Source organism: Anas platyrhynchos, chromosome 31 (genome assembly GCF_047663525.1).
Source record: "Anas platyrhynchos isolate ZD024472 breed Pekin duck chromosome 31, IASCAAS_PekinDuck_T2T, whole genome shotgun sequence".
In the NCBI taxonomy this organism is placed as follows: domain Eukaryota; kingdom Metazoa; phylum Chordata; class Aves; order Anseriformes; family Anatidae; genus Anas; species Anas platyrhynchos.
Window position 1 is genome coordinate 6,000,306 of NC_092617.1, and position 19,956 is coordinate 6,020,261.

The window sequence follows — 19,956 nt, forward strand, 5'->3', positions numbered from 1 at the left end:
TTGGGTTTGGGTCACTTTGGAGTGTTTTGGGGTGTTTTAGCGCGTTTATGGGTGTTTTGTGGGCGTTTTTGCATGTTTTGGGGAGTTTCTTGGGCATTTTTTTGTGTTTTGGGGTGTTTTTCAGTGTTTTGGGGCGTTTTTGGGCGTTTCTTTGGTGTTTTTGCCTGTTTTGGGGTATTTCTTGGGCGTTTTTGCGCGTTTTTAGGTGTTTCTTGGGCATTTTTGTGCGTTTTTGTCCGTTTGAGGGTGTTTCTTGGGCGTTTTTGCGCGTTTAGGGGCGTTTCTTGGGCGTTTTTGCGCGTTTAGGGGCGTTTCTTGGGCGTTTTTGCGCGTTTAGGGGCGTTTTTGTGCGTTTCTTGGGCGTTTTTGCCCGTTTTCGGGTATTTTTGGGGCGTTTTTGGGCTCACCTTTCAGCGGCAGGGGCCGGCCGACGGAGTGGAGGCAGCGGACGAAGTCCCCGGCGGCCAGCGAGGGGAAGATCTGGTGGCCCACGCGGGTCATGATGCGCATGGAGGCCACGACGTAGGGCGAGTCGGTCAGCTGCACGCCCGCCTTGGCCTTTTGGGGGGGTTTGGGGGAGTTTTGGGGCATTTTGGGTCGTTTTAGTTTGGGTTTGGGTCACTTTGGAGTGTTTTGGGGTGTTTTAGCGCGTTTATGGGTGTTTTGTGGGCGTTTTTGCATGTTTTGGGGAGTTTCTTGGGCATTTTTTTGTGTTTTGGGGTGTTTTTCAGTGTTTTGGGGCGTTTTTGGGCGTTTCTTTGGTGTTTTTGCCTGTTTTGGGGTATTTCTTGGGCGTTTTTGCGCGTTTTTAGGTGTTTCTTGGGCATTTTTGTGCGTTTTTGTCCGTTTGAGGGTGTTTCTTGGGCGTTTTTGCGCGTTTAGGGGCGTTTCTTGGGCGTTTTTGCGCGTTTAGGGGCGTTTCTTGGGCGTTTTTGCGCGTTTAGGGGCGTTTTTGTGCGTTTCTTGGGCGTTTTTGCCCGTTTTCGGGTATTTTTGGGGCGTTTTTGGGCTCACCTTTCAGCGGCAGGGGCCGGCCGACGGAGTGGAGGCAGCGGACGAAGTCCCCGGCGGCCAGCGAGGGGAAGATCTGGTGGCCCACGCGGGTCATGATGCGCATGGAGGCCACGACGTAGGGCGAGTCGGTCAGCTGCACGCCCGCCTTGGCCTTTTGGGGGGGGTTTGGGGAGTTTTGGGGCATTTTGGGTCGTTTTAGTTTGGGTTTGGGTCACTTTGGGTCGCTTTGGAGTGTTTTGGGGCGTTTTAGCGCGTTTACGGGTGTTTTGGGGGCGTTTTTGCATGTTTTTGGGAGTTTCTTGGGCATTTTTTTGTGTTTTGGGGTGTTTTTCAGTGTTTTTGGGCGTTTCTTTGGTGTTTTTGCCTGTTTTGGGGTATTTCTTGGGCGTTTTTGCGCGTTTTTAGGTGTTTCTTGGGCATTTTTGTGCGTTTTTGTCCGTTTGAGGGTGTTTCTTGGGCGTTTTTGCGCGTTTAGGGGCGTTTCTTGGGCGTTTTTGCGCGTTTAGGGGCGTTTCTTGGGCGTTTTTGCGCGTTTAGGGGCGTTTTTGTGCGTTTCTTGGGCGTTTTTGCCCGTTTTCGGGTATTTTTGGGGCGTTTTTGGGCTCACCTTTCAGCGGCAGGGGCCGGCCGACGGAGTGGAGGCAGCGGACGAAGTCCCCGGCGGCCAGCGAGGGGAAGATCTGGTGGCCCACGCGGGTCATGATGCGCATGGAGGCCACGACGTAGGGCGAGTCGGTCAGCTGCACGCCCGCCTTGGCCTTTTGGGGGGGTTTGGGGGAGTTTTGGGGCATTTTGGGTCGTTTTAGTTTGGGTTTGGGTCACTTTGGAGTGTTTTGGGGTGTTTTAGCGCGTTTATGGGTGTTTTGTGGGCGTTTTTGCATGTTTTGGGGAGTTTCTTGGGCATTTTTTTGTGTTTTGGGGTGTTTTTCAGTGTTTTGGGGCGTTTTTGGGCGTTTCTTTGGTGTTTTTGCCTGTTTTGGGGTATTTCTTGGGCGTTTTTGCGCGTTTTTAGGTGTTTCTTGGGCATTTTTGTGCGTTTTTGTCCGTTTGAGGGTGTTTCTTGGGCGTTTTTGCGCGTTTAGGGGCGTTTCTTGGGCGTTTTTGCGCGTTTAGGGGCGTTTCTTGGGCGTTTTTGCGCGTTTAGGGGCGTTTTTGTGCGTTTCTTGGGCGTTTTTGCCCGTTTTCGGGTATTTTTGGGGCGTTTTTGGGCTCACCTTTCAGCGGCAGGGGCCGGCCGACGGAGTGGAGGCAGCGGACGAAGTCCCCGGCGGCCAGCGAGGGGAAGATCTGGTGGCCCACGCGGGTCATGATGCGCATGGAGGCCACGACGTAGGGCGAGTCGGTCAGCTGCACGCCCGCCTTGGCCTTTTGGGGGGGTTTGGGGGAGTTTTGGGGCATTTTGGGTCGTTTTAGTTTGGGTTTGGGTCACTTTGGAGTGTTTTGGGGTGTTTTAGCGCGTTTATGGGTGTTTTGTGGGCGTTTTTGCATGTTTTGGGGAGTTTCTTGGGCATTTTTTTGTGTTTTGGGGTGTTTTTCAGTGTTTTGGGGCGTTTTTGGGCGTTTCTTTGGTGTTTTTGCCTGTTTTGGGGTATTTCTTGGGCGTTTTTGCGCGTTTTTAGGTGTTTCTTGGGCATTTTTGTGCGTTTTTGTCCGTTTGAGGGTGTTTCTTGGGCGTTTTTGCGCGTTTAGGGGCGTTTCTTGGGCGTTTTTGCGCGTTTAGGGGCGTTTCTTGGGCGTTTTTGCGCGTTTAGGGGCGTTTTTGTGCGTTTCTTGGGCGTTTTTGCCCGTTTTCGGGTATTTTTGGGGCGTTTTTGGGCTCACCTTTCAGCGGCAGGGGCCGGCCGACGGAGTGGAGGCAGCGGACGAAGTCCCCGGCGGCCAGCGAGGGGAAGATCTGGTGGCCCACGCGGGTCATGATGCGCATGGAGGCCACGACGTAGGGCGAGTCGGTCAGCTGCACGCCCGCCTTGGCCTTTTGGGGGGGTTTGGGGGAGTTTTGGGGCATTTTGGGTCGTTTTAGTTTGGGTTTGGGTCACTTTGGAGTGTTTTGGGGTGTTTTAGCGCGTTTATGGGTGTTTTGTGGGCGTTTTTGCATGTTTTGGGGAGTTTCTTGGGCATTTTTTTGTGTTTTGGGGTGTTTTTCAGTGTTTTGGGGCGTTTTTGGGCGTTTCTTTGGTGTTTTTGCCTGTTTTGGGGTATTTCTTGGGCGTTTTTGCGCGTTTTTAGGTGTTTCTTGGGCATTTTTGTGCGTTTTTGTCCGTTTGAGGGTGTTTCTTGGGCGTTTTTGCGCGTTTAGGGGCGTTTCTTGGGCGTTTTTGCGCGTTTAGGGGCGTTTCTTGGGCGTTTTTGCGCGTTTAGGGGCGTTTTTGTGCGTTTCTTGGGCGTTTTTGCCCGTTTTCGGGTATTTTTGGGGCGTTTTTGGGCTCACCTTTCAGCGGCAGGGGCCGGCCGACGGAGTGGAGGCAGCGGACGAAGTCCCCGGCGGCCAGCGAGGGGAAGATCTGGTGGCCCACGCGGGTCATGATGCGCATGGAGGCCACGACGTAGGGCGAGTCGGTCAGCTGCACGCCCGCCTTGGCCTTTTGGGGGGGGTTTGGGGAGTTTTGGGGCATTTTGGGTCGTTTTAGTTTGGGTTTGGGTCACTTTGGGTCGCTTTGGAGTGTTTTGGGGCGTTTTAGCGCGTTTACGGGTGTTTTGGGGGCGTTTTTGCATGTTTTTGGGAGTTTCTTGGGCATTTTTTTGTGTTTTGGGGTGTTTTTCAGTGTTTTTGGGCGTTTCTTTGGTGTTTTTGCCTGTTTTGGGGTATTTCTTGGGCGTTTTTGCGCGTTTTTAGGCGTTTCTTGGGCATTTTTGTGCGTTTTTGCACGTTTGAGGGTGTTTCTTGGGTGTTTTTGCGTGTTTAGGGGCATTTTTGCGCGTTTCTTGGGTGTTTTTTCGTGTTTTGGGGTGTTTTTGAGTGTTTTTGCGCGTTTTTGGGCGTTTCTTTGGTGTTTTTGCCTGTTTTGGGGTATTTCTTGGGCGTTTATGGGCGTTTTGGGGATTTTCTTGGGTGTTTTTGCGCGTTTAGGGGCATTTCTTGGGCGTTTTTGCGCGTTTAGGGGCGTTTCTTGGGCGTTTTTGCGCGTTTAGGGGCGTTTCTTGGGCGTTTTTGCCCGTTTTCGGGTATTTTTGGGCTCACCTTTCAGCGGTAGGGGCCGGCCGACGGAGTGGAGGCAGCGGACGAAGTCCCCGGCGGCCAGCGAGGGGAAGATCTGGTGGCCCACGCGGGTCATGATGCGCATGGAGGCCACGACGTAGGGCGAGTCGGTCAGCTGCACGCCCGCCTTGGCCTTTTGGGGGGGTTTGGGGGAGTTTTGGGGCATTTTGGGTCGTTTTAGTTTGGGTTTGGGTCACTTTGGAGTGTTTTGGGGTGTTTTAGCGCGTTTATGGGTGTTTTGTGGGCGTTTTTGCATGTTTTGGGGAGTTTCTTGGGCATTTTTTTGTGTTTTGGGGTGTTTTTCAGTGTTTTGGGGCGTTTTTGGGCGTTTCTTTGGTGTTTTTGCCTGTTTTGGGGTATTTCTTGGGCGTTTTTGCGCGTTTTTAGGTGTTTCTTGGGCATTTTTGTGCGTTTTTGTCCGTTTGAGGGTGTTTCTTGGGCGTTTTTGCGCGTTTAGGGGCGTTTCTTGGGCGTTTTTGCGCGTTTAGGGGCGTTTCTTGGGCGTTTTTGCGCGTTTAGGGGCGTTTTTGTGCGTTTCTTGGGCGTTTTTGCCCGTTTTCGGGTATTTTTGGGGCGTTTTTGGGCTCACCTTTCAGCGGCAGGGGCCGGCCGACGGAGTGGAGGCAGCGGACGAAGTCCCCGGCGGCCAGCGAGGGGAAGATCTGGTGGCCCACGCGGGTCATGATGCGCATGGAGGCCACGACGTAGGGCGAGTCGGTCAGCTGCACGCCCGCCTTGGCCTTTTGGGGGGGGTTTGGGGAGTTTTGGGGCATTTTGGGTCGTTTTAGTTTGGGTTTGGGTCACTTTGGGTCGCTTTGGAGTGTTTTGGGGCGTTTTAGCGCGTTTACGGGTGTTTTGGGGGCGTTTTTGCATGTTTTTGGGAGTTTCTTGGGCATTTTTTTGTGTTTTGGGGTGTTTTTCAGTGTTTTTGGGCGTTTCTTTGGTGTTTTTGCCTGTTTTGGGGTATTTCTTGGGCGTTTTTGCGCGTTTTTAGGCGTTTCTTGGGCATTTTTGTGCGTTTTTGCACGTTTGAGGGTGTTTCTTGGGTGTTTTTGCGTGTTTAGGGGCATTTTTGCGCGTTTCTTGGGTGTTTTTTCGTGTTTTGGGGTGTTTTTGAGTGTTTTTGCGCGTTTTTGGGCGTTTCTTTGGTGTTTTTGCCTGTTTTGGGGTATTTCTTGGGCGTTTATGGGCGTTTTGGGGATTTTCTTGGGTGTTTTTGCGCGTTTAGGGGCATTTCTTGGGCGTTTTTGCGCGTTTAGGGGCGTTTCTTGGGCGTTTTTGCGCGTTTAGGGGCGTTTCTTGGGCGTTTTTGCCCGTTTTCGGGTATTTTTGGGCTCACCTTTCAGCGGTAGGGGCCGGCCGACGGAGTGGAGGCAGCGGACGAAGTCCCCGGCGGCCAGCGAGGGGAAGATCTGGTGGCCCACGCGGGTCATGATGCGCATGGAGGCCACGACGTAGGGCGAGTCGGTCAGCTGCACGCCCGCCTTGGCCAGCGGCGACGAGGGGGGGCCCATGCTGAAGGGGATGATGTACATGGTGCGGCCTGGGGGGGGGACCCCAAAAAAAAGGGTTGGAGACCCCAAAAAAAGGGTTGGAGACCCCAAAAAGGGTGAGGAAGGAGAGCCTAAAAAGGAGACCCCACAAAGGGTGAAGAAGACCCCAAAAAAAGGTTGAGAAAGGAGACCCCAAAAAAGGTTGAGTTGAAGACCCCAAAAAGGAGACCCCAAAAAAGGTTAGAGACCCCAAAAAAAGAATTGGAGAAAACCCCAAAAAGAAGGTTGAAGAAGAAGACCCCAATAAAAGTTTGAAGACCCCAAAAAGGAGACCCCAAAAAGGAGACCCCAAAAAGGGTTGGAGACCCCAAAAAGGAGAGCCCAAAACAGGATGAAGAAGACCCCAAAAAGATTTGAGGAAGGAGACGTGAAGACCCCAAAAACGACACCCCAAAAAGGGTTGGAGACCCCAAAAAGGAGAGCCCAAAAAGGGTTGGGGACCCCAAATAGGGTGAGGAAGGAGAGCCTAAAAAGGAGACCCCACAAAGGGTGAAGAAGACCCCAAAAAAAGGTGGAGAAAGGAGACCCCAAAAAAGGTTGAGTTGAAGACCCCAAAAAGGAGACCCCAAAAAAAAGGGTTGGAGACCCCAAAAAGGAGACCCCAAAAGGGATTGGAGAAAACCCCAAAAAGAAGGTTGAAGAAGAAGACCCCAATAAACGTTTGAAGACCCCAAAAAGGAGACCCCAAAAAGGGTGAAGAAGACCCCAAAAAAAGGTGGAGAAAGGAGACCCCAAAAAAGGATGAGGAGACCCCAAAAAGGGTTGAAGACCCCAAAAAGAAGACCCCAAAAAGGAGACCCCAAAAAGGAGAGCCCAAAACATGATGAAGAAGACCCCAAAAAGAGTTGAGGAAGGAGACGTGAAGACCCCAAAAACGACACCCCAAAAAGGGTTAGAGACCCCAAAAAAAGGGTTGGAGACCCCAAAAAGGAGACCCCAAAAAGGGTTGGGGACCCCAAATAGGGTGAGGAAGGAGAGCCTAAAAAGGAGACCCCGAAAAGGGTGAAGAAGACCCCAAAAAAAGGTTGAGAAACGAGACCCCAAAAAAGGTTGAGTTGAAGACCCCAAAAAGGAGACCCCAAAAAGGGTGAGGAAGACCCCAAAAAGAAGACCCCAAAAAGGTTGAAGAAGACCCCAAAAAAGGGTTAAGGGAGAAGAAATTATGACCCCAAAAATGGGTTGACGAAAGAGAAAATGTGAAGATCCCAAAAAGGGTGAGGGAGAAGACCCCAAAAAGGAGACCCCAAAAAAACGGTTGGAGACCCTAAAAAGGGTGAGGAAGACCCCAAAAAAGGATGAAGAAGACCCCAAAAAGAGTTGAGGGAGGAGACATGGAGACCCCAAAAAGGAGACCCCCAAAAAGGTGAGGAAGACCCCAAAAAGAAGACCCCAAAAAGGAGACCCCAAAAAGGGTTGGAGACCCCAAAAAGGAGAGCCCAAAACAGGATGAAGAAGACCCCAAAAAGAGTTGAGGAAGGAGACGTGAAGACCCCAAAAACGACACCCCCAAAAAAAAGGGTTGGAGACCCCAAAAAAAGGGTTGGAGACCCCAAAAAGGAGACCCCAAAAGGGATTGGAGAAAACCCCAAAAAGAAGGTTGAAGAAGACCCCAATAAACGTTTGAGGACCCCAAAAAGGGTTGACAGAGGAGAAGATGTGGAAACCCCAAAAAGGGTTGAGGAAGACCCCAAAAAGAAGACCCCAAAAAAGGATGAAGAAGACCCCAAAAAAGGGTGAGGAAGACCCCAAAAAGAAGACCCCGAAAAGGTTGAAAAAGACCCCAAAAAAGGCTGAAGACGACCCCAAAAAGGTTGAGGAAGAAAGAATCCTTTTATAGGATTTTGCCCCCTCCCCTTTTTTTATAGGATTTTTCACCCCTTTTTATCGATTTCCTCGTTTTTTATAGCATTTCCCCCTTTTTTACAGGATTTACCCCCATTTTTATGGGATTTTCACCCTCCCTCATAGGATTTCTCCCCTTTTCTATAGGATTTCTCCCTATTTTTATAGGATTTTCACCCTCCCTTATAGGATTTCTCCTCTCTTTATAGGATTTACCCCCTTTTTCTGTAGGATTTCCCCTTTTTCTATAGGATTTCTCCCCTTTTCTGTAGCATTTTCCCCTTTTTTGTAGGATTTCTCCCATTTTCTATGGGATTTTTCTCCCGTTTCTTTTAGGACTTTCTCCCTCCCCCTTTTTATAGGATTTTCACCCTTTTTATAGGATTTCTCCCATTTTTATAGGATTTTCCCCCTCCTTATAGGTTTTTATCCATTTTTAATAGGATTTTCCCATTTTTTATGGGATTTCTCCCCCTACCTTTATAGGATTTCCCTGTTTTTTATAGGATTTACCGCCTTTTTTATAGGATTTCCTCCTTTTTTATAGGATTTCCCCCTTTTTTTATAGGATTTTCCCCCTCCTTATAGGTTTTTTTTTCCATTTTTATAGGATTTTCCCCTTTTCTTTATAGGATTTCTCCATTTTTTATGGGATTTCTCCCCCTCCCTTTATAGGATTTCCCCGTTTTTTATAGGATTTACCCCCTTTTTTATAGGATTTCCTCCTTTTTTTGTAGGATTTCTCCCATTTTTATAGGATTTTCCCCCTCCTTATAGCTTTTTCTCCATTTTTATAGGATTTTTCCCCTTTTCTTTATAGGATTTCTCCATTTTTTATGGGATTTCTCCCCCTCCCTTTATAGGATTTCCCTGTTTTTTATAGGATTTACCCCCTTTTTTATAGGATTTCCTCCTTTTTTTGTAGGATTTCCCCTGTTTTTATAGGATTTTCACCCATTTTGCCCGTTTTCGTCGGATTTCTCCCCGTTTTGGGGTCTGACCTTCCATGCAGCCCGGGAAGCGCTGCTGTAGGGCCTCGTCCAGCTGCTGGGGGCTCATCCAGTTGCCCAGTTGGGGGGTCCCGTTTTGGGGTCGGGGGGGCACGGCGTCCCGCTCCCGCTCCGTCACCAGCACCGTGCGGCTCTCCACACGCGCCACGTCCCGGGGGTCCGTGCGGGCCAGCCAGCTGGGAACGGACCCCAAAAAATCCCAAATTAGACCCCAAAACCCCCAAAGCAGGGCCCAAAAACCCAAATCAGGGCCCAAAAACCCAAATCGGACCCCAAAAACCCCAAATCGGACTCCAAAAACCCCAAAACCCTAGAGGGAACCCAAAAACCCCAAAACCCTAAAGGGAAACCCAAAGACCCCAAAAACCCCAAATCAGACCCCAAAAACCCCAAATGGGAACACAAAAACCCCAAAACCCTAAAGAGAAACCCCAAAACCCTAAAGAGAAACCCCAAAACCCCAAGTCAGGGCCCAAAACCCCAAGTCAGGGCCCAAAAACCCCAAAGCAGGGCCCAAAAGCCCCAAAGCAGGGCCCAAAAGCCCAAATCAGACCCCAAAAACCCCAAATCAGACCCAAAAAACCCAAATCAGACCCCAAAAACCCCAAATCAGGGCCCAAAAGCCCCAAAGCAGACCCCAAAAGCCCAAATCAGACCCCAAAAGCCCAAAGCAGGGCCCAAAAACCCAAAGCAGGGCCCAAAAACCCCAAAGCAGGGCCCAAAAGCCCCAAAGCAGACCCCAAAAGCCCAAATCAGACCCCAAAAACCCCAAATCAGACCCCAAAAACCCAAAGCAGGGCCCAAAAACCCCAAAGCAGGGCCCAAAAACCCCAAATCAGACCCCAAAAACCCCAAATCAGACCCCAAAAACCCCAAATCAGACCCCAAAAACCCCAAAACCCTAATGGGAAACACAAAACCCTAAAGGGAACCCAAAAACCCCAAATGGGAACCCAAAACCCCAAATCAGGCCCCAAATCCCAAATGGGACCCCAAAAGGGACTCCAAAAGGGACCCCAATTTTTATAGGATCGTCCCCAAACTTTTATAGGGCTTTCCCCCAATTTCGGTAGGATCACCCCCAAACCTTTATGGGATTTTTCCCCAATTTTTGTAGGATTGCCCCCAAACCTTTATAGGATTTTCCCCCAATTTTTATAGGATTTTTGCCAAACCTTTACAGGATCCTCCCCCGATTTTTATGGGATTTTCCCCCGATTCTTATAGGATCGCCCCCAAATTTTATGGTATTTCCCCCAAAACTTTATAGGATTTTCCCCCAATTTTTATAGGATTGCCCCCAAATTTTTATAGGATCTTCCCCCGAAATTTATAGGATTTTCCCCAAACCTTTATAGGATCATCCCCAAACTTTTATAGGATTTCCCCCAAACTTTACAGAATCATCACCCAATTTTTACAGAATTTTCCCCAAAACTTTTATAGGTTTTCCCCAATATTTTATAGGATTCTTCCCCAATTCTTATAGGATCTTCCCCAAACTTTTATAGGATTTTCCCCCAAACTTCACCATATCTCGTCCAAACTTGGTCAGACTTCCCCCAAATTTTCTCACGCTCTCTGCCCCAAATTCCCCCGTTTTTCCCCCAAAACTCACCAGTTCTCATACTTGGGGAGGGGCAGCAGGGTCCCGTCGTCCTGCAGCCCCCTGAGCAGCTCCTGCCCCCAAACCTTTATAGGATCCCCCCAAACTTCCCGGTTCCTTCCCCAAATGTTGTAGGATCGCCCCCAAACCTTTATAGGATTTTTCCCCAATTTTTGTAGGATCACCCCCAAACTTTTATGGCATTTTTCCCCAATTTTTGTAGGATCTTCCCCAAACTTTTATAGGATTTTCCCCCAATTCTTATAGGATCTTCCCCAAACCTTTATAGGATTGTCCCCAAATTTTGTAGGATTTTCCCCAAACCCTTATAGGATCTTCCCCCAATTTTTATAGGATTGCCCCCAAATTTTTATAGGATCTTCCCCCAATTTTTATAGGATCATCCCCAAACTTTTATAGGATTGTCCCCAAATTTTGTAGGATTTTCCCCAAAGGTTTATAGGATTTCCCCCAAACTTTACAGAATCATCCCCCAATTTTTATAGAATTTTCCCCAAACCTTTTATAGGTTTTCCCCAATATTTTATAGGATTTTTCCCCAATTTTTGTAGGATCACCCCCAAACCTTTATGGGATTTTTCCCCAATTTTTTGTCAGATTGCCCCGAAACTTTTATAAGATTTCCCCAAACCTTTATAGGATTTTCTCCCAATTTTTATAGGATTTTCTCCCAATTTTTATAGGATCTCCCCCAAAAGTTTTATAGGGTTTCCCCAATATTTTATAGGATCTTCCCCCAATTTTTATAGAATTTTCCCCAAAACTTTCATAGGTTTTCCCCAATATTTTATAGGATTTTTCCCCAATTTTTGTAGGATCACCCCCAAAAATTTATAGGATTTTCCCCCAGTTTTTATAGGATTTTTGCCAAACCTTTATAGGATCCTCCCCTGATTTTTATAGGATTTTCCCCCAATTCTTATAGGATCATCCCCAAACCTTTATAGGATTGTCCCCAAATTTTGTAGGATTTTCCCCAAACCCTTATAGGATTTTCTCCCAATTTTTATAGGATCTTCCCCAAACCTTTTATAGGGTTTCCCCAATATTTTATAGGATTTTCCCCCAAATTTCACCATATCTCACCCAAACTTCGCCGCATCTTCCCCAAATTTTCTCACGCTCTCTGCCCCAAATTCCCCCGTTTTCCCCCCCAAACTCACCAGTTCTCATACTTGGGGAGGGGCAGCAGGGTCCCGTCGTCCTGCAGCCCCCTGAGCAGCTCCTTCCCCTCCTCGTCGGAGCCGTCGCAGAGCCGCAGGGCCCGGGGCCGGCACAGCCTCGCCCCCTCCTCCACGAACGCGCGCGCCGGGGGGGGCAGCGCCGCCAGGACCCCCCCGTGCAGCCCCCGCCTGGCGTTTTGGGGTGAAAAAGAGAGGAATTGGGGCAAAGGGTGAAAGGATCGAGCCCCCCCAGGGGGGGGTTGCGCAAGGCCCCGCTGCGGCCTTTGGTCTTTGGGATGGGGGGGTTGGAGGGGGGGGGGCAAAGGGCGAGGGGACGTGGACAGAGGGGGTGGACCCTGACCCTATAGAGCCCCCCTGACCCTATAGAGCCCCCCCCTGACCCTATAAGACCCCCAAGACCCCATAGACCCCCCCCAACCCTATAACTCCCTACGTGACCCCATAGACCCCCCCCATAACCCTATAGACCCTATAACACCCCCCAGACCCTATAGACCCCCCCCCAGACCCCCCTGACCCCACAGACCCTATAACACCCCCCAAGACCCCACAGACCCCCCCCAGCCCCTATAAGACCCCCAAGACCCCATAGACCCCCCCCAACCCTATAACTCCCCCCATAACCCCATAGACCCCCCCCAGACCCTATAAGACCCCCAAGACCCCAGAGACCCCCCCCAGACCCCTCTGACCCCATAGACCCTATAACCCCCCCCAAGACCCCATAGACCCCCCCCAGCCCCATAGACCCTATAACACCACCCAGTCCCTATAGACCCCCCCCAGACCCCTCCCAGCCCCATAGACCCTATAACACCCCCAAGACCCCATAGACCCCCCCCCAAACCCTATAACTCCCCCCATGACCCCATAGACCCCCCCCAGACCCCCCTGACCCCATAGACCCTATAAGACCCCCACGACCCCATAGAACCCCCCCAGACCCCATAGACTCCCCCCCAGACCCTATAATCCCCCCAAGACCCCATAGACCCCCCCCGACCCCAAAGACCCCCCACTCGACCCCTATAACCCCCCAAACCCCCCCCCCAGAGACCCCCGGCCCCATAGACCCTATAGACCCCCCCCCGACCCTATAACTCCCTCTATGACCCCCCAGACCCCCCCCAGACCCCCCTGACCCCATAGACCCTATAAGACCCCCAAGACCCCATAGAACCCCCCCCAGACCCCATAGACTCCCCCCCAGACCCTATAACCCCCCCATGACCCCACAGACCCCCCCCAACCCCACAGACCCCCCCATAACCCCTCAACCCCCCCCATGACCCCATGTGGCCCCCAAAATCCCCCAACTCCCCCCAAACCCCATATCCCCCCCATAACCCCCCCCCGACCCCATAAGGTCCCCAAAATCCCCATAACCACCCCAACCCCGTAACCCCCCCCACAACCCCATATGGCCCCAAAAAAGCCATATTTTCCCCCAAAACAGCCCCATATGGCCCCAAAATCCCCATATTTGCCCCAAAAACTACCCCATATGGCCCCCAAATCCCCGTATTTGCCCCAAAAACTACCCCGTATGGCCCCAAAACGCCATATAGCCCCCTCACAGCCCCAAAATCCAACGATTTTCCCCCAAAAGAGACCCTATAGCCCCAAAATCCCATTATTTTCCCCCAAAATCCCACCGTCTTCCCCCAAAGACCCCCTATATCCCCAAAATCCCCCTTTTTCCCCCAAAATCCCTTATACAGCCCCAAAAACCTCCTATTTCCCCCCAAAACCCCTTTACAGCCCCAAAATCCCCCTTTTCCCCCCCAAATCCCACTATCTCCTCAAAAACAGCACCTATGGCCCCAAAATCCCACTTTTTTCCCTCAAACCCCCCCATACAGACCCAAAAACCTCCTATTTTCCCCCAAAACCCCCATAGAGCCCCAAAACCCCACTTTTTCCCCAAAACACCCCCTTTTTCCCCCAAAGCAGCCCCTAAACCCCCCTATCTTCCCCCACAAACCCCAGAGAACCCCAAAATCCCCCTTTTTCCCCCCAAAACCCTATCTTTCCCCCAAAACCCCTCATACAGCCCCAAACCTCCCGTTTTTTCCCCCAAAAACCCTCATACACCCCAAAAATCCCCCTATCTTCCCCCACAACCCCCCTAGAGCCCCAAAATCCCCCTTTTTCCCCCCAAAACCCACCCGAAGGCCCTGAGGCACCCGATCGCCTTCTGCATCTCCGCCTCTGCCCCCCCTCCCCCCCCCCCCGGGTCCCTTTTTACCCCTTCGAAGGGGGGGGAGAGGGGGGGGGAGGACCCCAGGGTGGCACCCATGGGTGGGGGGGGGGGGAGGGGCACCCATGGGGGGGGGGCACCCATGGGTGGGGGGGGGGAAGGGGGGGGGCGGGGACCCCCCAAGCCCAACCCCCGTGTCCTAAAACCCCCCCTGATCCTCCAAAAACCCCAAAGCGACCCAAAAAAAACCACCCTAAAATGATTAAAAACCCTCGATTTTAACCCAAAAAGGATTAAAATGATAAAAAAAAACAATTTTGGAGATTTTTTACCTCAGAAACCGCCGCCGGGAGCCGCCGCCGCGCCCCCGCCGCCATTTTGTGCCCTCCTCAGGCAGCCCCCAGCCCCTTTTTCCTCTCAATTTTCCCTTTTTTTAACCTTTTTTCCCCATTTTTTTTTAATTTTTGGCTCTATTTCTCCTCCCGGGCGCTCCTCCTGGCGTTAATTAGCCTCGTTAATTAACCAGCGCCTCATTAAGCCCCGGCCGCTAATGGCGGAGCCGGGGGGCGCCTCAGGACCCTGATGTGGGGGGGGGGGGGGGGGGTAAGGGCGGGAAGGCTCTGCGCATGCGCAGTGCGCCCAAGTGAGGGCACGGCGCAGGTAAGGGCAACGCTCTGCGCATGCGCAGCGCCGCCATTATGGCTTCAGGGCGGGCTCTGCGCATGCGCAGTGAGGGGAAGTGAGGGCAAAGCGCGGGTAAGGGCAAGGTTCTGCGCATGCGCAGCGCCGCGCTGGCGGCTTCAAGGGGGGTTCTGCGCATGCGCGGCGGCGTGGCGTGAGGGCAAGGGGGAGCCGCCATTTTGTGAGGTGGGAGTGGGCGGGGCTTAATGGATTTAATGGAATTTTGCATATTAATGAGGGAATTATGAATATTAATTAGTTAAATCGGCTGAAACGGAGCGTAATTGGAGTCTGTGGGGGGTAAGTGATGGTAATTGGGGGGTTTGGGGGGATTGATGGGGGTTTGGTGGTGTTATGGGGGGTTTTGGGCCAAGGAGGGCGTTAATTAATGGATTAATTAACTAATTACGTCATTAATGTGATTAATTTAATGAGTTTTGAACTAATTGCGTCATTAATGTGAATATTTTAATGAGTTTTGATGATTAACGGACATAAACATGGATATTAATGAGGGTAGGCCTGATAATTTGGGGATTTTTTCTGATTTCGGCCCAAAAATGACAATTTTTGACAAAAAAAATAACAATTTTTGACAAAATATCTCAAGTTTTGCCCCAAAATTCTCAAATTTCTACAATTTAAAAAAAAATTCTCCACAGAATCTCAGGCTTCTCCCCCAAAATCTATGATTTCTCAGACAAAACCTTAATTTCCCCCAAAAAAATCTCAAAATTTCCCCCCGAAAGCTCAAAATTTCCCCCCAAAAACTCAAAATTTGCCAAAAACGTCAATTTTCTCCCCAAAACCCTCAATTTTTCCCCACATACTTAAAATTTCCCCCAAACATTCCAAGATTTTCCCAAAACATTTCAAATTTCGCCCCCAAAACCTTAAACTTTGGCCTTAAAATATCGAAATTCTCCCAAAACTCTCATTTTTTTTCCCAAAATTTTCAAATTTCTCTAAAAAATCCCCAAATCCACCCCGCCTGGCCCCGAGTAGCCCAAAATGGTGAAAAATGGCCCCAAAATGGCCCCAAATCCGCCCCAAATGGCCCCAAATGCCCCAAAATTGACCCAAAATGGCCCCAAATCTGCCCCAAAGACCCCAAATGGCCCAAAATGGTCAAAACTTGCCCCAAAATGGCCCCAAAGATCCCCAAATCAACCCAAAATCAACCCCAATTGGCCCCAAATACCCCAAAATTACCCCAAAATTGCCCCAAATCTGCCCAAAATACCCCAAAATGACCCAAAATGCCCAAAATGATCCAAAACGGTCAAAACTTGCCCCAGAATGGCCCCAAATCCCCGCAAATCAACCCAAAATCACCCCCAAGAAGGCGTCGGGGCTCCTAAAGCTTCATTAACCATTAATTAGTGTTTAATTAGCGTCCCTCCGAGGGTCATTAATTGCCCCTTAATTAATAAACCACGGCTGGTAATTGAGGGGGGGTGGGGGGGGCACTTGGGGGGCACTTATGGGGCAGTTCTGGGGTGATGTGGGGCACTTATGGGGCACTTGGGGGGCACTTGGGGGGTGATGGAGGCCCTTGTGGGGCAGTTATGGGTTGATGTGGGGCACTTATGGGGCACTTGGGGGGTGATGGGGGTGATGTGGGGCGATGTGGGGCAGTTGTGGGGTGATGGGGGCACTTATGGGGCAGTTGTGGGGTGATGTGGGGCAGACTTTGGGGGTCCCATCAGGTCTCGGTCGCCTCTGGGGGGTCTGGAAGAGAAGAAGGGGGGGGGTCAGATCTATGGGGCAGCCCCACAGATCTATGGGGCAGCCCCATGGATCTATGGGGCAGCCCTAGAGATCTATGGGGCATCACTAAGAATCTATGGGGCACCCCACAGATCTATGGGTCAGCCCCACGGCTCTATGGGGCACCTCTTGGGGATCTATGGGGCATTTCTCGGGGCGCTATGGGGCACCCCACTGATCTATGGGGCTGCCCCAAGGATCTTTGGAGCAGCTCCAGGGCTCTATGTGTCAGCTTCCTTGATCTGTGGGTCAGCCCTAGAGATCTATGGGGCACCCCACAGATCTATGGGGCAGCCCCACAGCTCCATGGGGCAGCTTCCTTGATCTATGGGGCACCCCACTGATCTATGGGTCAGCCCCAGGGCTCTATAGGGAAGCCCCACGGCTCTATGGGGCATCTCTCAGGGCTCTATGGGGCACCCCACTGATCTATGGGGCATCTCTCAGGGCTCTATGGGGCACCCCACTGATCTATGGGGCATCTCTCAGGGCGCTATGGGTCAGCCTCAGGGCTCTATGGGTCAGCCCCACATATCTATGGGGCAGATCCTGGGCTCTATGGGTCAGCCCTAGGGATCTATGGGGCAGCTTCCTTGATCTATAGGGCACCCCTAGAGATCTATGGGTCATCCCCAGGGCTCTATGGGTCAGCCCCACAGATCTATGGGGCAGCCCCAGGGATCCATGGGTCATCCCTAGCGATCTATGGGGCAGCTTCCTTGATCTATGGGTCATCCCTAAGGATCTATGGGGCAGCCCCACAGATCTATGGGGCAGCTCCTGGGCTCTATAGGGCACCCCTAAGGATCTATGGGGCAGCTCTCAGGGCTCTATGGGGCAGCCCTAGGGCTCTATGGGGCACCCCATGGATCCATGGGTCATCCGCAGGGATCTATGGGGCAGCTTCCTTGATCTATGGGTCTGCCCCATGGATCTATGGGGCAGCCCCACATCCAGGATCTATGGGGCAGCTCCAGGGCTCTATGGGGCACGCCAATGATCTATGGGTCAGCCCCATGGATCTATGGGGCATCTCTCAGGGCTCTATGGGGCATGTCTCGGGGCGCTATGGGGCACCCCAGAGATCTATGGGGCATGTCTCGGGGCGCTATGGGGCAGCCCCACAGATCTATAGGGCACCCCACAGATCTATGGGTCATCCACAGGGATCTATGGGGCACCCCAATGATGCATGGGTCAGCCCCACGGATCTATGGGGCACCCCTAGGGCTCTATGGGTCAGCCCCACAGATCTATGGGGCAGCCCCACGGCGCTATGGGGCAGCTCACCGCAGGCGGCCAGGGGCAGGACGTCGTCCCGGAAGGTGGCGAAGGCGTCGAAGGAGAACAGCAGGGACAGGGCCAGGGCCAGGCTCTGGGGGGCGGGGCCGGGTCAGCAGGGGGCGGGGCTTAGGGGGAGGGGGCGGGGCTTAAGGGAGGGGGCGGGGCTTAACGGGGAAGGGGTGGGGCTTGGGGGGAGGGGGAGGGGCTTAGGGGGAGGGGCGGGGCTTAGGGGAGGGGCGGGGCTTAGGGGAGGGGGCGGGGCTTTGGGGAGGGGGCGGGGCTTAGGGGGAGGGGCGGGGCTTAGGGGTAAGGGGAGGGGCTTAGGGGAGGGGTGGGGCTTAGGGGGAGGGGCGGGGCTTAAGGGGAAGGGGGCGGGGCTTACAGGGAAGGGGAGGGGTTTGGGGGCGGGGCTTAGGGGTAAGGGGAGGGGCTTAAGGGGAGGGGTGGGGCTTAAGGGGATGGGGGTGGGGCTTAAGGGAAGGGGAGGAGCTTGGGGGAGGGGCTTAGGGGAAATGGGTGGGGCTTATGGGGAGGGGGCGGGGCTTAGGGGCAGGGGGCGGGGCTTAGGGGAAATGGGAGGGGCGGGGCTTAGGGGGGAGGGGCGGGGTTTGGAGGCAGGGGGCGGGGCTTAGGGGAAATGGGAGGGGCTATGGGGAAATGGGAGGGGCTTAGGGGGAGGGGCGGGGTTTATGGGTAGGGGCGGGGCTTATAGGAAAGGGGAGGGGCTTAGGGGGCAGGGGGCGTGGCTTAAATGGAAAGGGGCGGGGTTTAGGGGCAGGGGGTGTGGCTTAAGGGGCAGGGGGCGGGGCTTAGGGGCAGGGGGCGGGGCTTGGGGGCAGGGGGCGGGGCTTAGGGCAGGGGGCGGGGCTTGGGGGCACTCACGAAGGTGGCCACGGCCAGGCCCTGGCGGGAGCCCGCGATGGCCACCAGGGCCACCAGGAGGGAAACCAGCGCCCCACTGACAGCACGGAGCAGGTCCTGGGGGCACCGAGCCATAGGGACACCACGGGACCCACAGGGACCCATAGGACCCATAGAGACCCCATGGGACCCATAGAGACCCCATAAACCCCATAGCACCCCATAGAACCCATAACAACCCACAGGACCCATAGAACCCCATAGGGACCCACAGACCCCATAGAGACCCCATAGGACCCACAGACCCCATAGAGCCCCATAGCGCCCCATAGGGACCCCATTAGACCCATAGAGACCCCATAGGGACCCCCAGACCCCATAGAGACCCCATAGGACCCCTAGGGACCCACTGGACCCATAGAAACCCCATAGGACCCATAGAGACCCCTTAGGGACCCCCAGACCCCATAGCACCCCATAGGACCTATGGGGACCCCATAGGGACCCATTAGGGACCCCATAAACCCCATAGCGCCCCACAGAGCCCATAACAACCCATAGGACCCATAGAAACCCCATAGGGCCCCATAGGGATACCAAGACCCCATAGCACCCCATAGAGCCCATAGGAACCCCACGGGACCCATAGGGACCCCATAGACCCTACAGGGACCCACAAGACCCATAGAAACCCCATAGGACCCCATAGGAATCCCCAGACCCCATGGGACCCATAGAGACCCACTGGACCCATAGAAACCCCATAGGGACACCAAGACCCCATAGGGACCCACAGAAACCCCATAGCACCCATACAACCCATAGGGACCCCATAGGGACCCACAGGACCCATAGAAACCCCATAAGGACCCCATAGAGCCCCATAACCACCCTATAGGGCCCCATAAGTACCACATAACCACCCCATAGAGACCCCATATTGCCCCATAGCGCCCCATAACCCCCTATAACCCCCCCCAACCACCCCATAACCGCCCCCCGACCCCATAACCCCCCCATAGTGCCCCACATCACCCCACAGCCACCCCATATCCCCCCATAACCACCCCATAGCGCCCCATAGCGACCCCATACCCACCCCACACCCCCCCCCCGACCCCACAACCCCCCGACCCCGTACCAGGCAGGCGCCGTGGGGCAGTTGTGGGGCGGGGCGCAGCAGCCGGGTCCCCAGGGCGGCCGCCCCCCACAGGCTCTGCCCCACGGCCACGGCCAGCGTGGGGGGCGCGGGGGCGGCCAAAAGGCACAGCAGCAGCAGCAGCAGCGCCTGCCCCATAGCGACCCCATAACCACCCCATAGGGACCCCATAGAGACCCCATAGACCCCATAGGGACCCCATAGAGACCCCATAGCGACCCCATAACTGCCCCATAGCGACCCCATAGGGACCCCATAGCGACCCCATAGAGACCCCATAGGGACCCCATAGAGACCCCATAGAGACCCCATAGAGACCCCATAACCACCCCATAGACACCCCATAGCTGCCCCATAGCGACCCCATAGCGACCCCATAGAGACCCCATAACTGCCCCATAGCGACCCCATAGAGACCCATAGAGACCCCATAGCGACCCCATAGGGACCCCATAGAGACCCCATAGGGACCCCATAGAGACCCCATAGCCACCCCATAGAGACCCCATAACTGCCCCATAGCGACCCCATAGAGACCCCATAGAGACCCATAGAGACCCCATAGAGACCCCATA

The 19,956-nt window shown here is 53.3% G+C and overlaps 1 protein-coding gene across 1 annotated transcript in view; it reads right to left on the reverse strand.

The window, feature by feature from the left end:
• LOC119717072 (phosphoenolpyruvate carboxykinase [GTP], mitochondrial-like) overlaps nucleotides 1-13,713 on the reverse strand; it is a 28,721-nt gene extending 15,008 nt beyond the window's left edge. The window contains exons 1-4 of the mRNA XM_072029802.1: nucleotides 13,595-13,713; nucleotides 11,406-11,594; nucleotides 8,607-8,791; nucleotides 5,550-5,753 (exon numbers count right to left, since the gene is read on the reverse strand). Of these exons, the coding sequence (XP_071885903.1) occupies nucleotides 5,550-5,753; nucleotides 8,607-8,791; nucleotides 11,406-11,594; nucleotides 13,595-13,629 (613 nt within the window). The 5' untranslated portion in view covers nucleotides 13,630-13,713. The remainder of the gene's footprint in view (nucleotides 1-5,549; nucleotides 5,754-8,606; nucleotides 8,792-11,405; nucleotides 11,595-13,594) is intronic.
• Nucleotides 13,714-19,956: the final 6,243 nt, after the last annotated feature.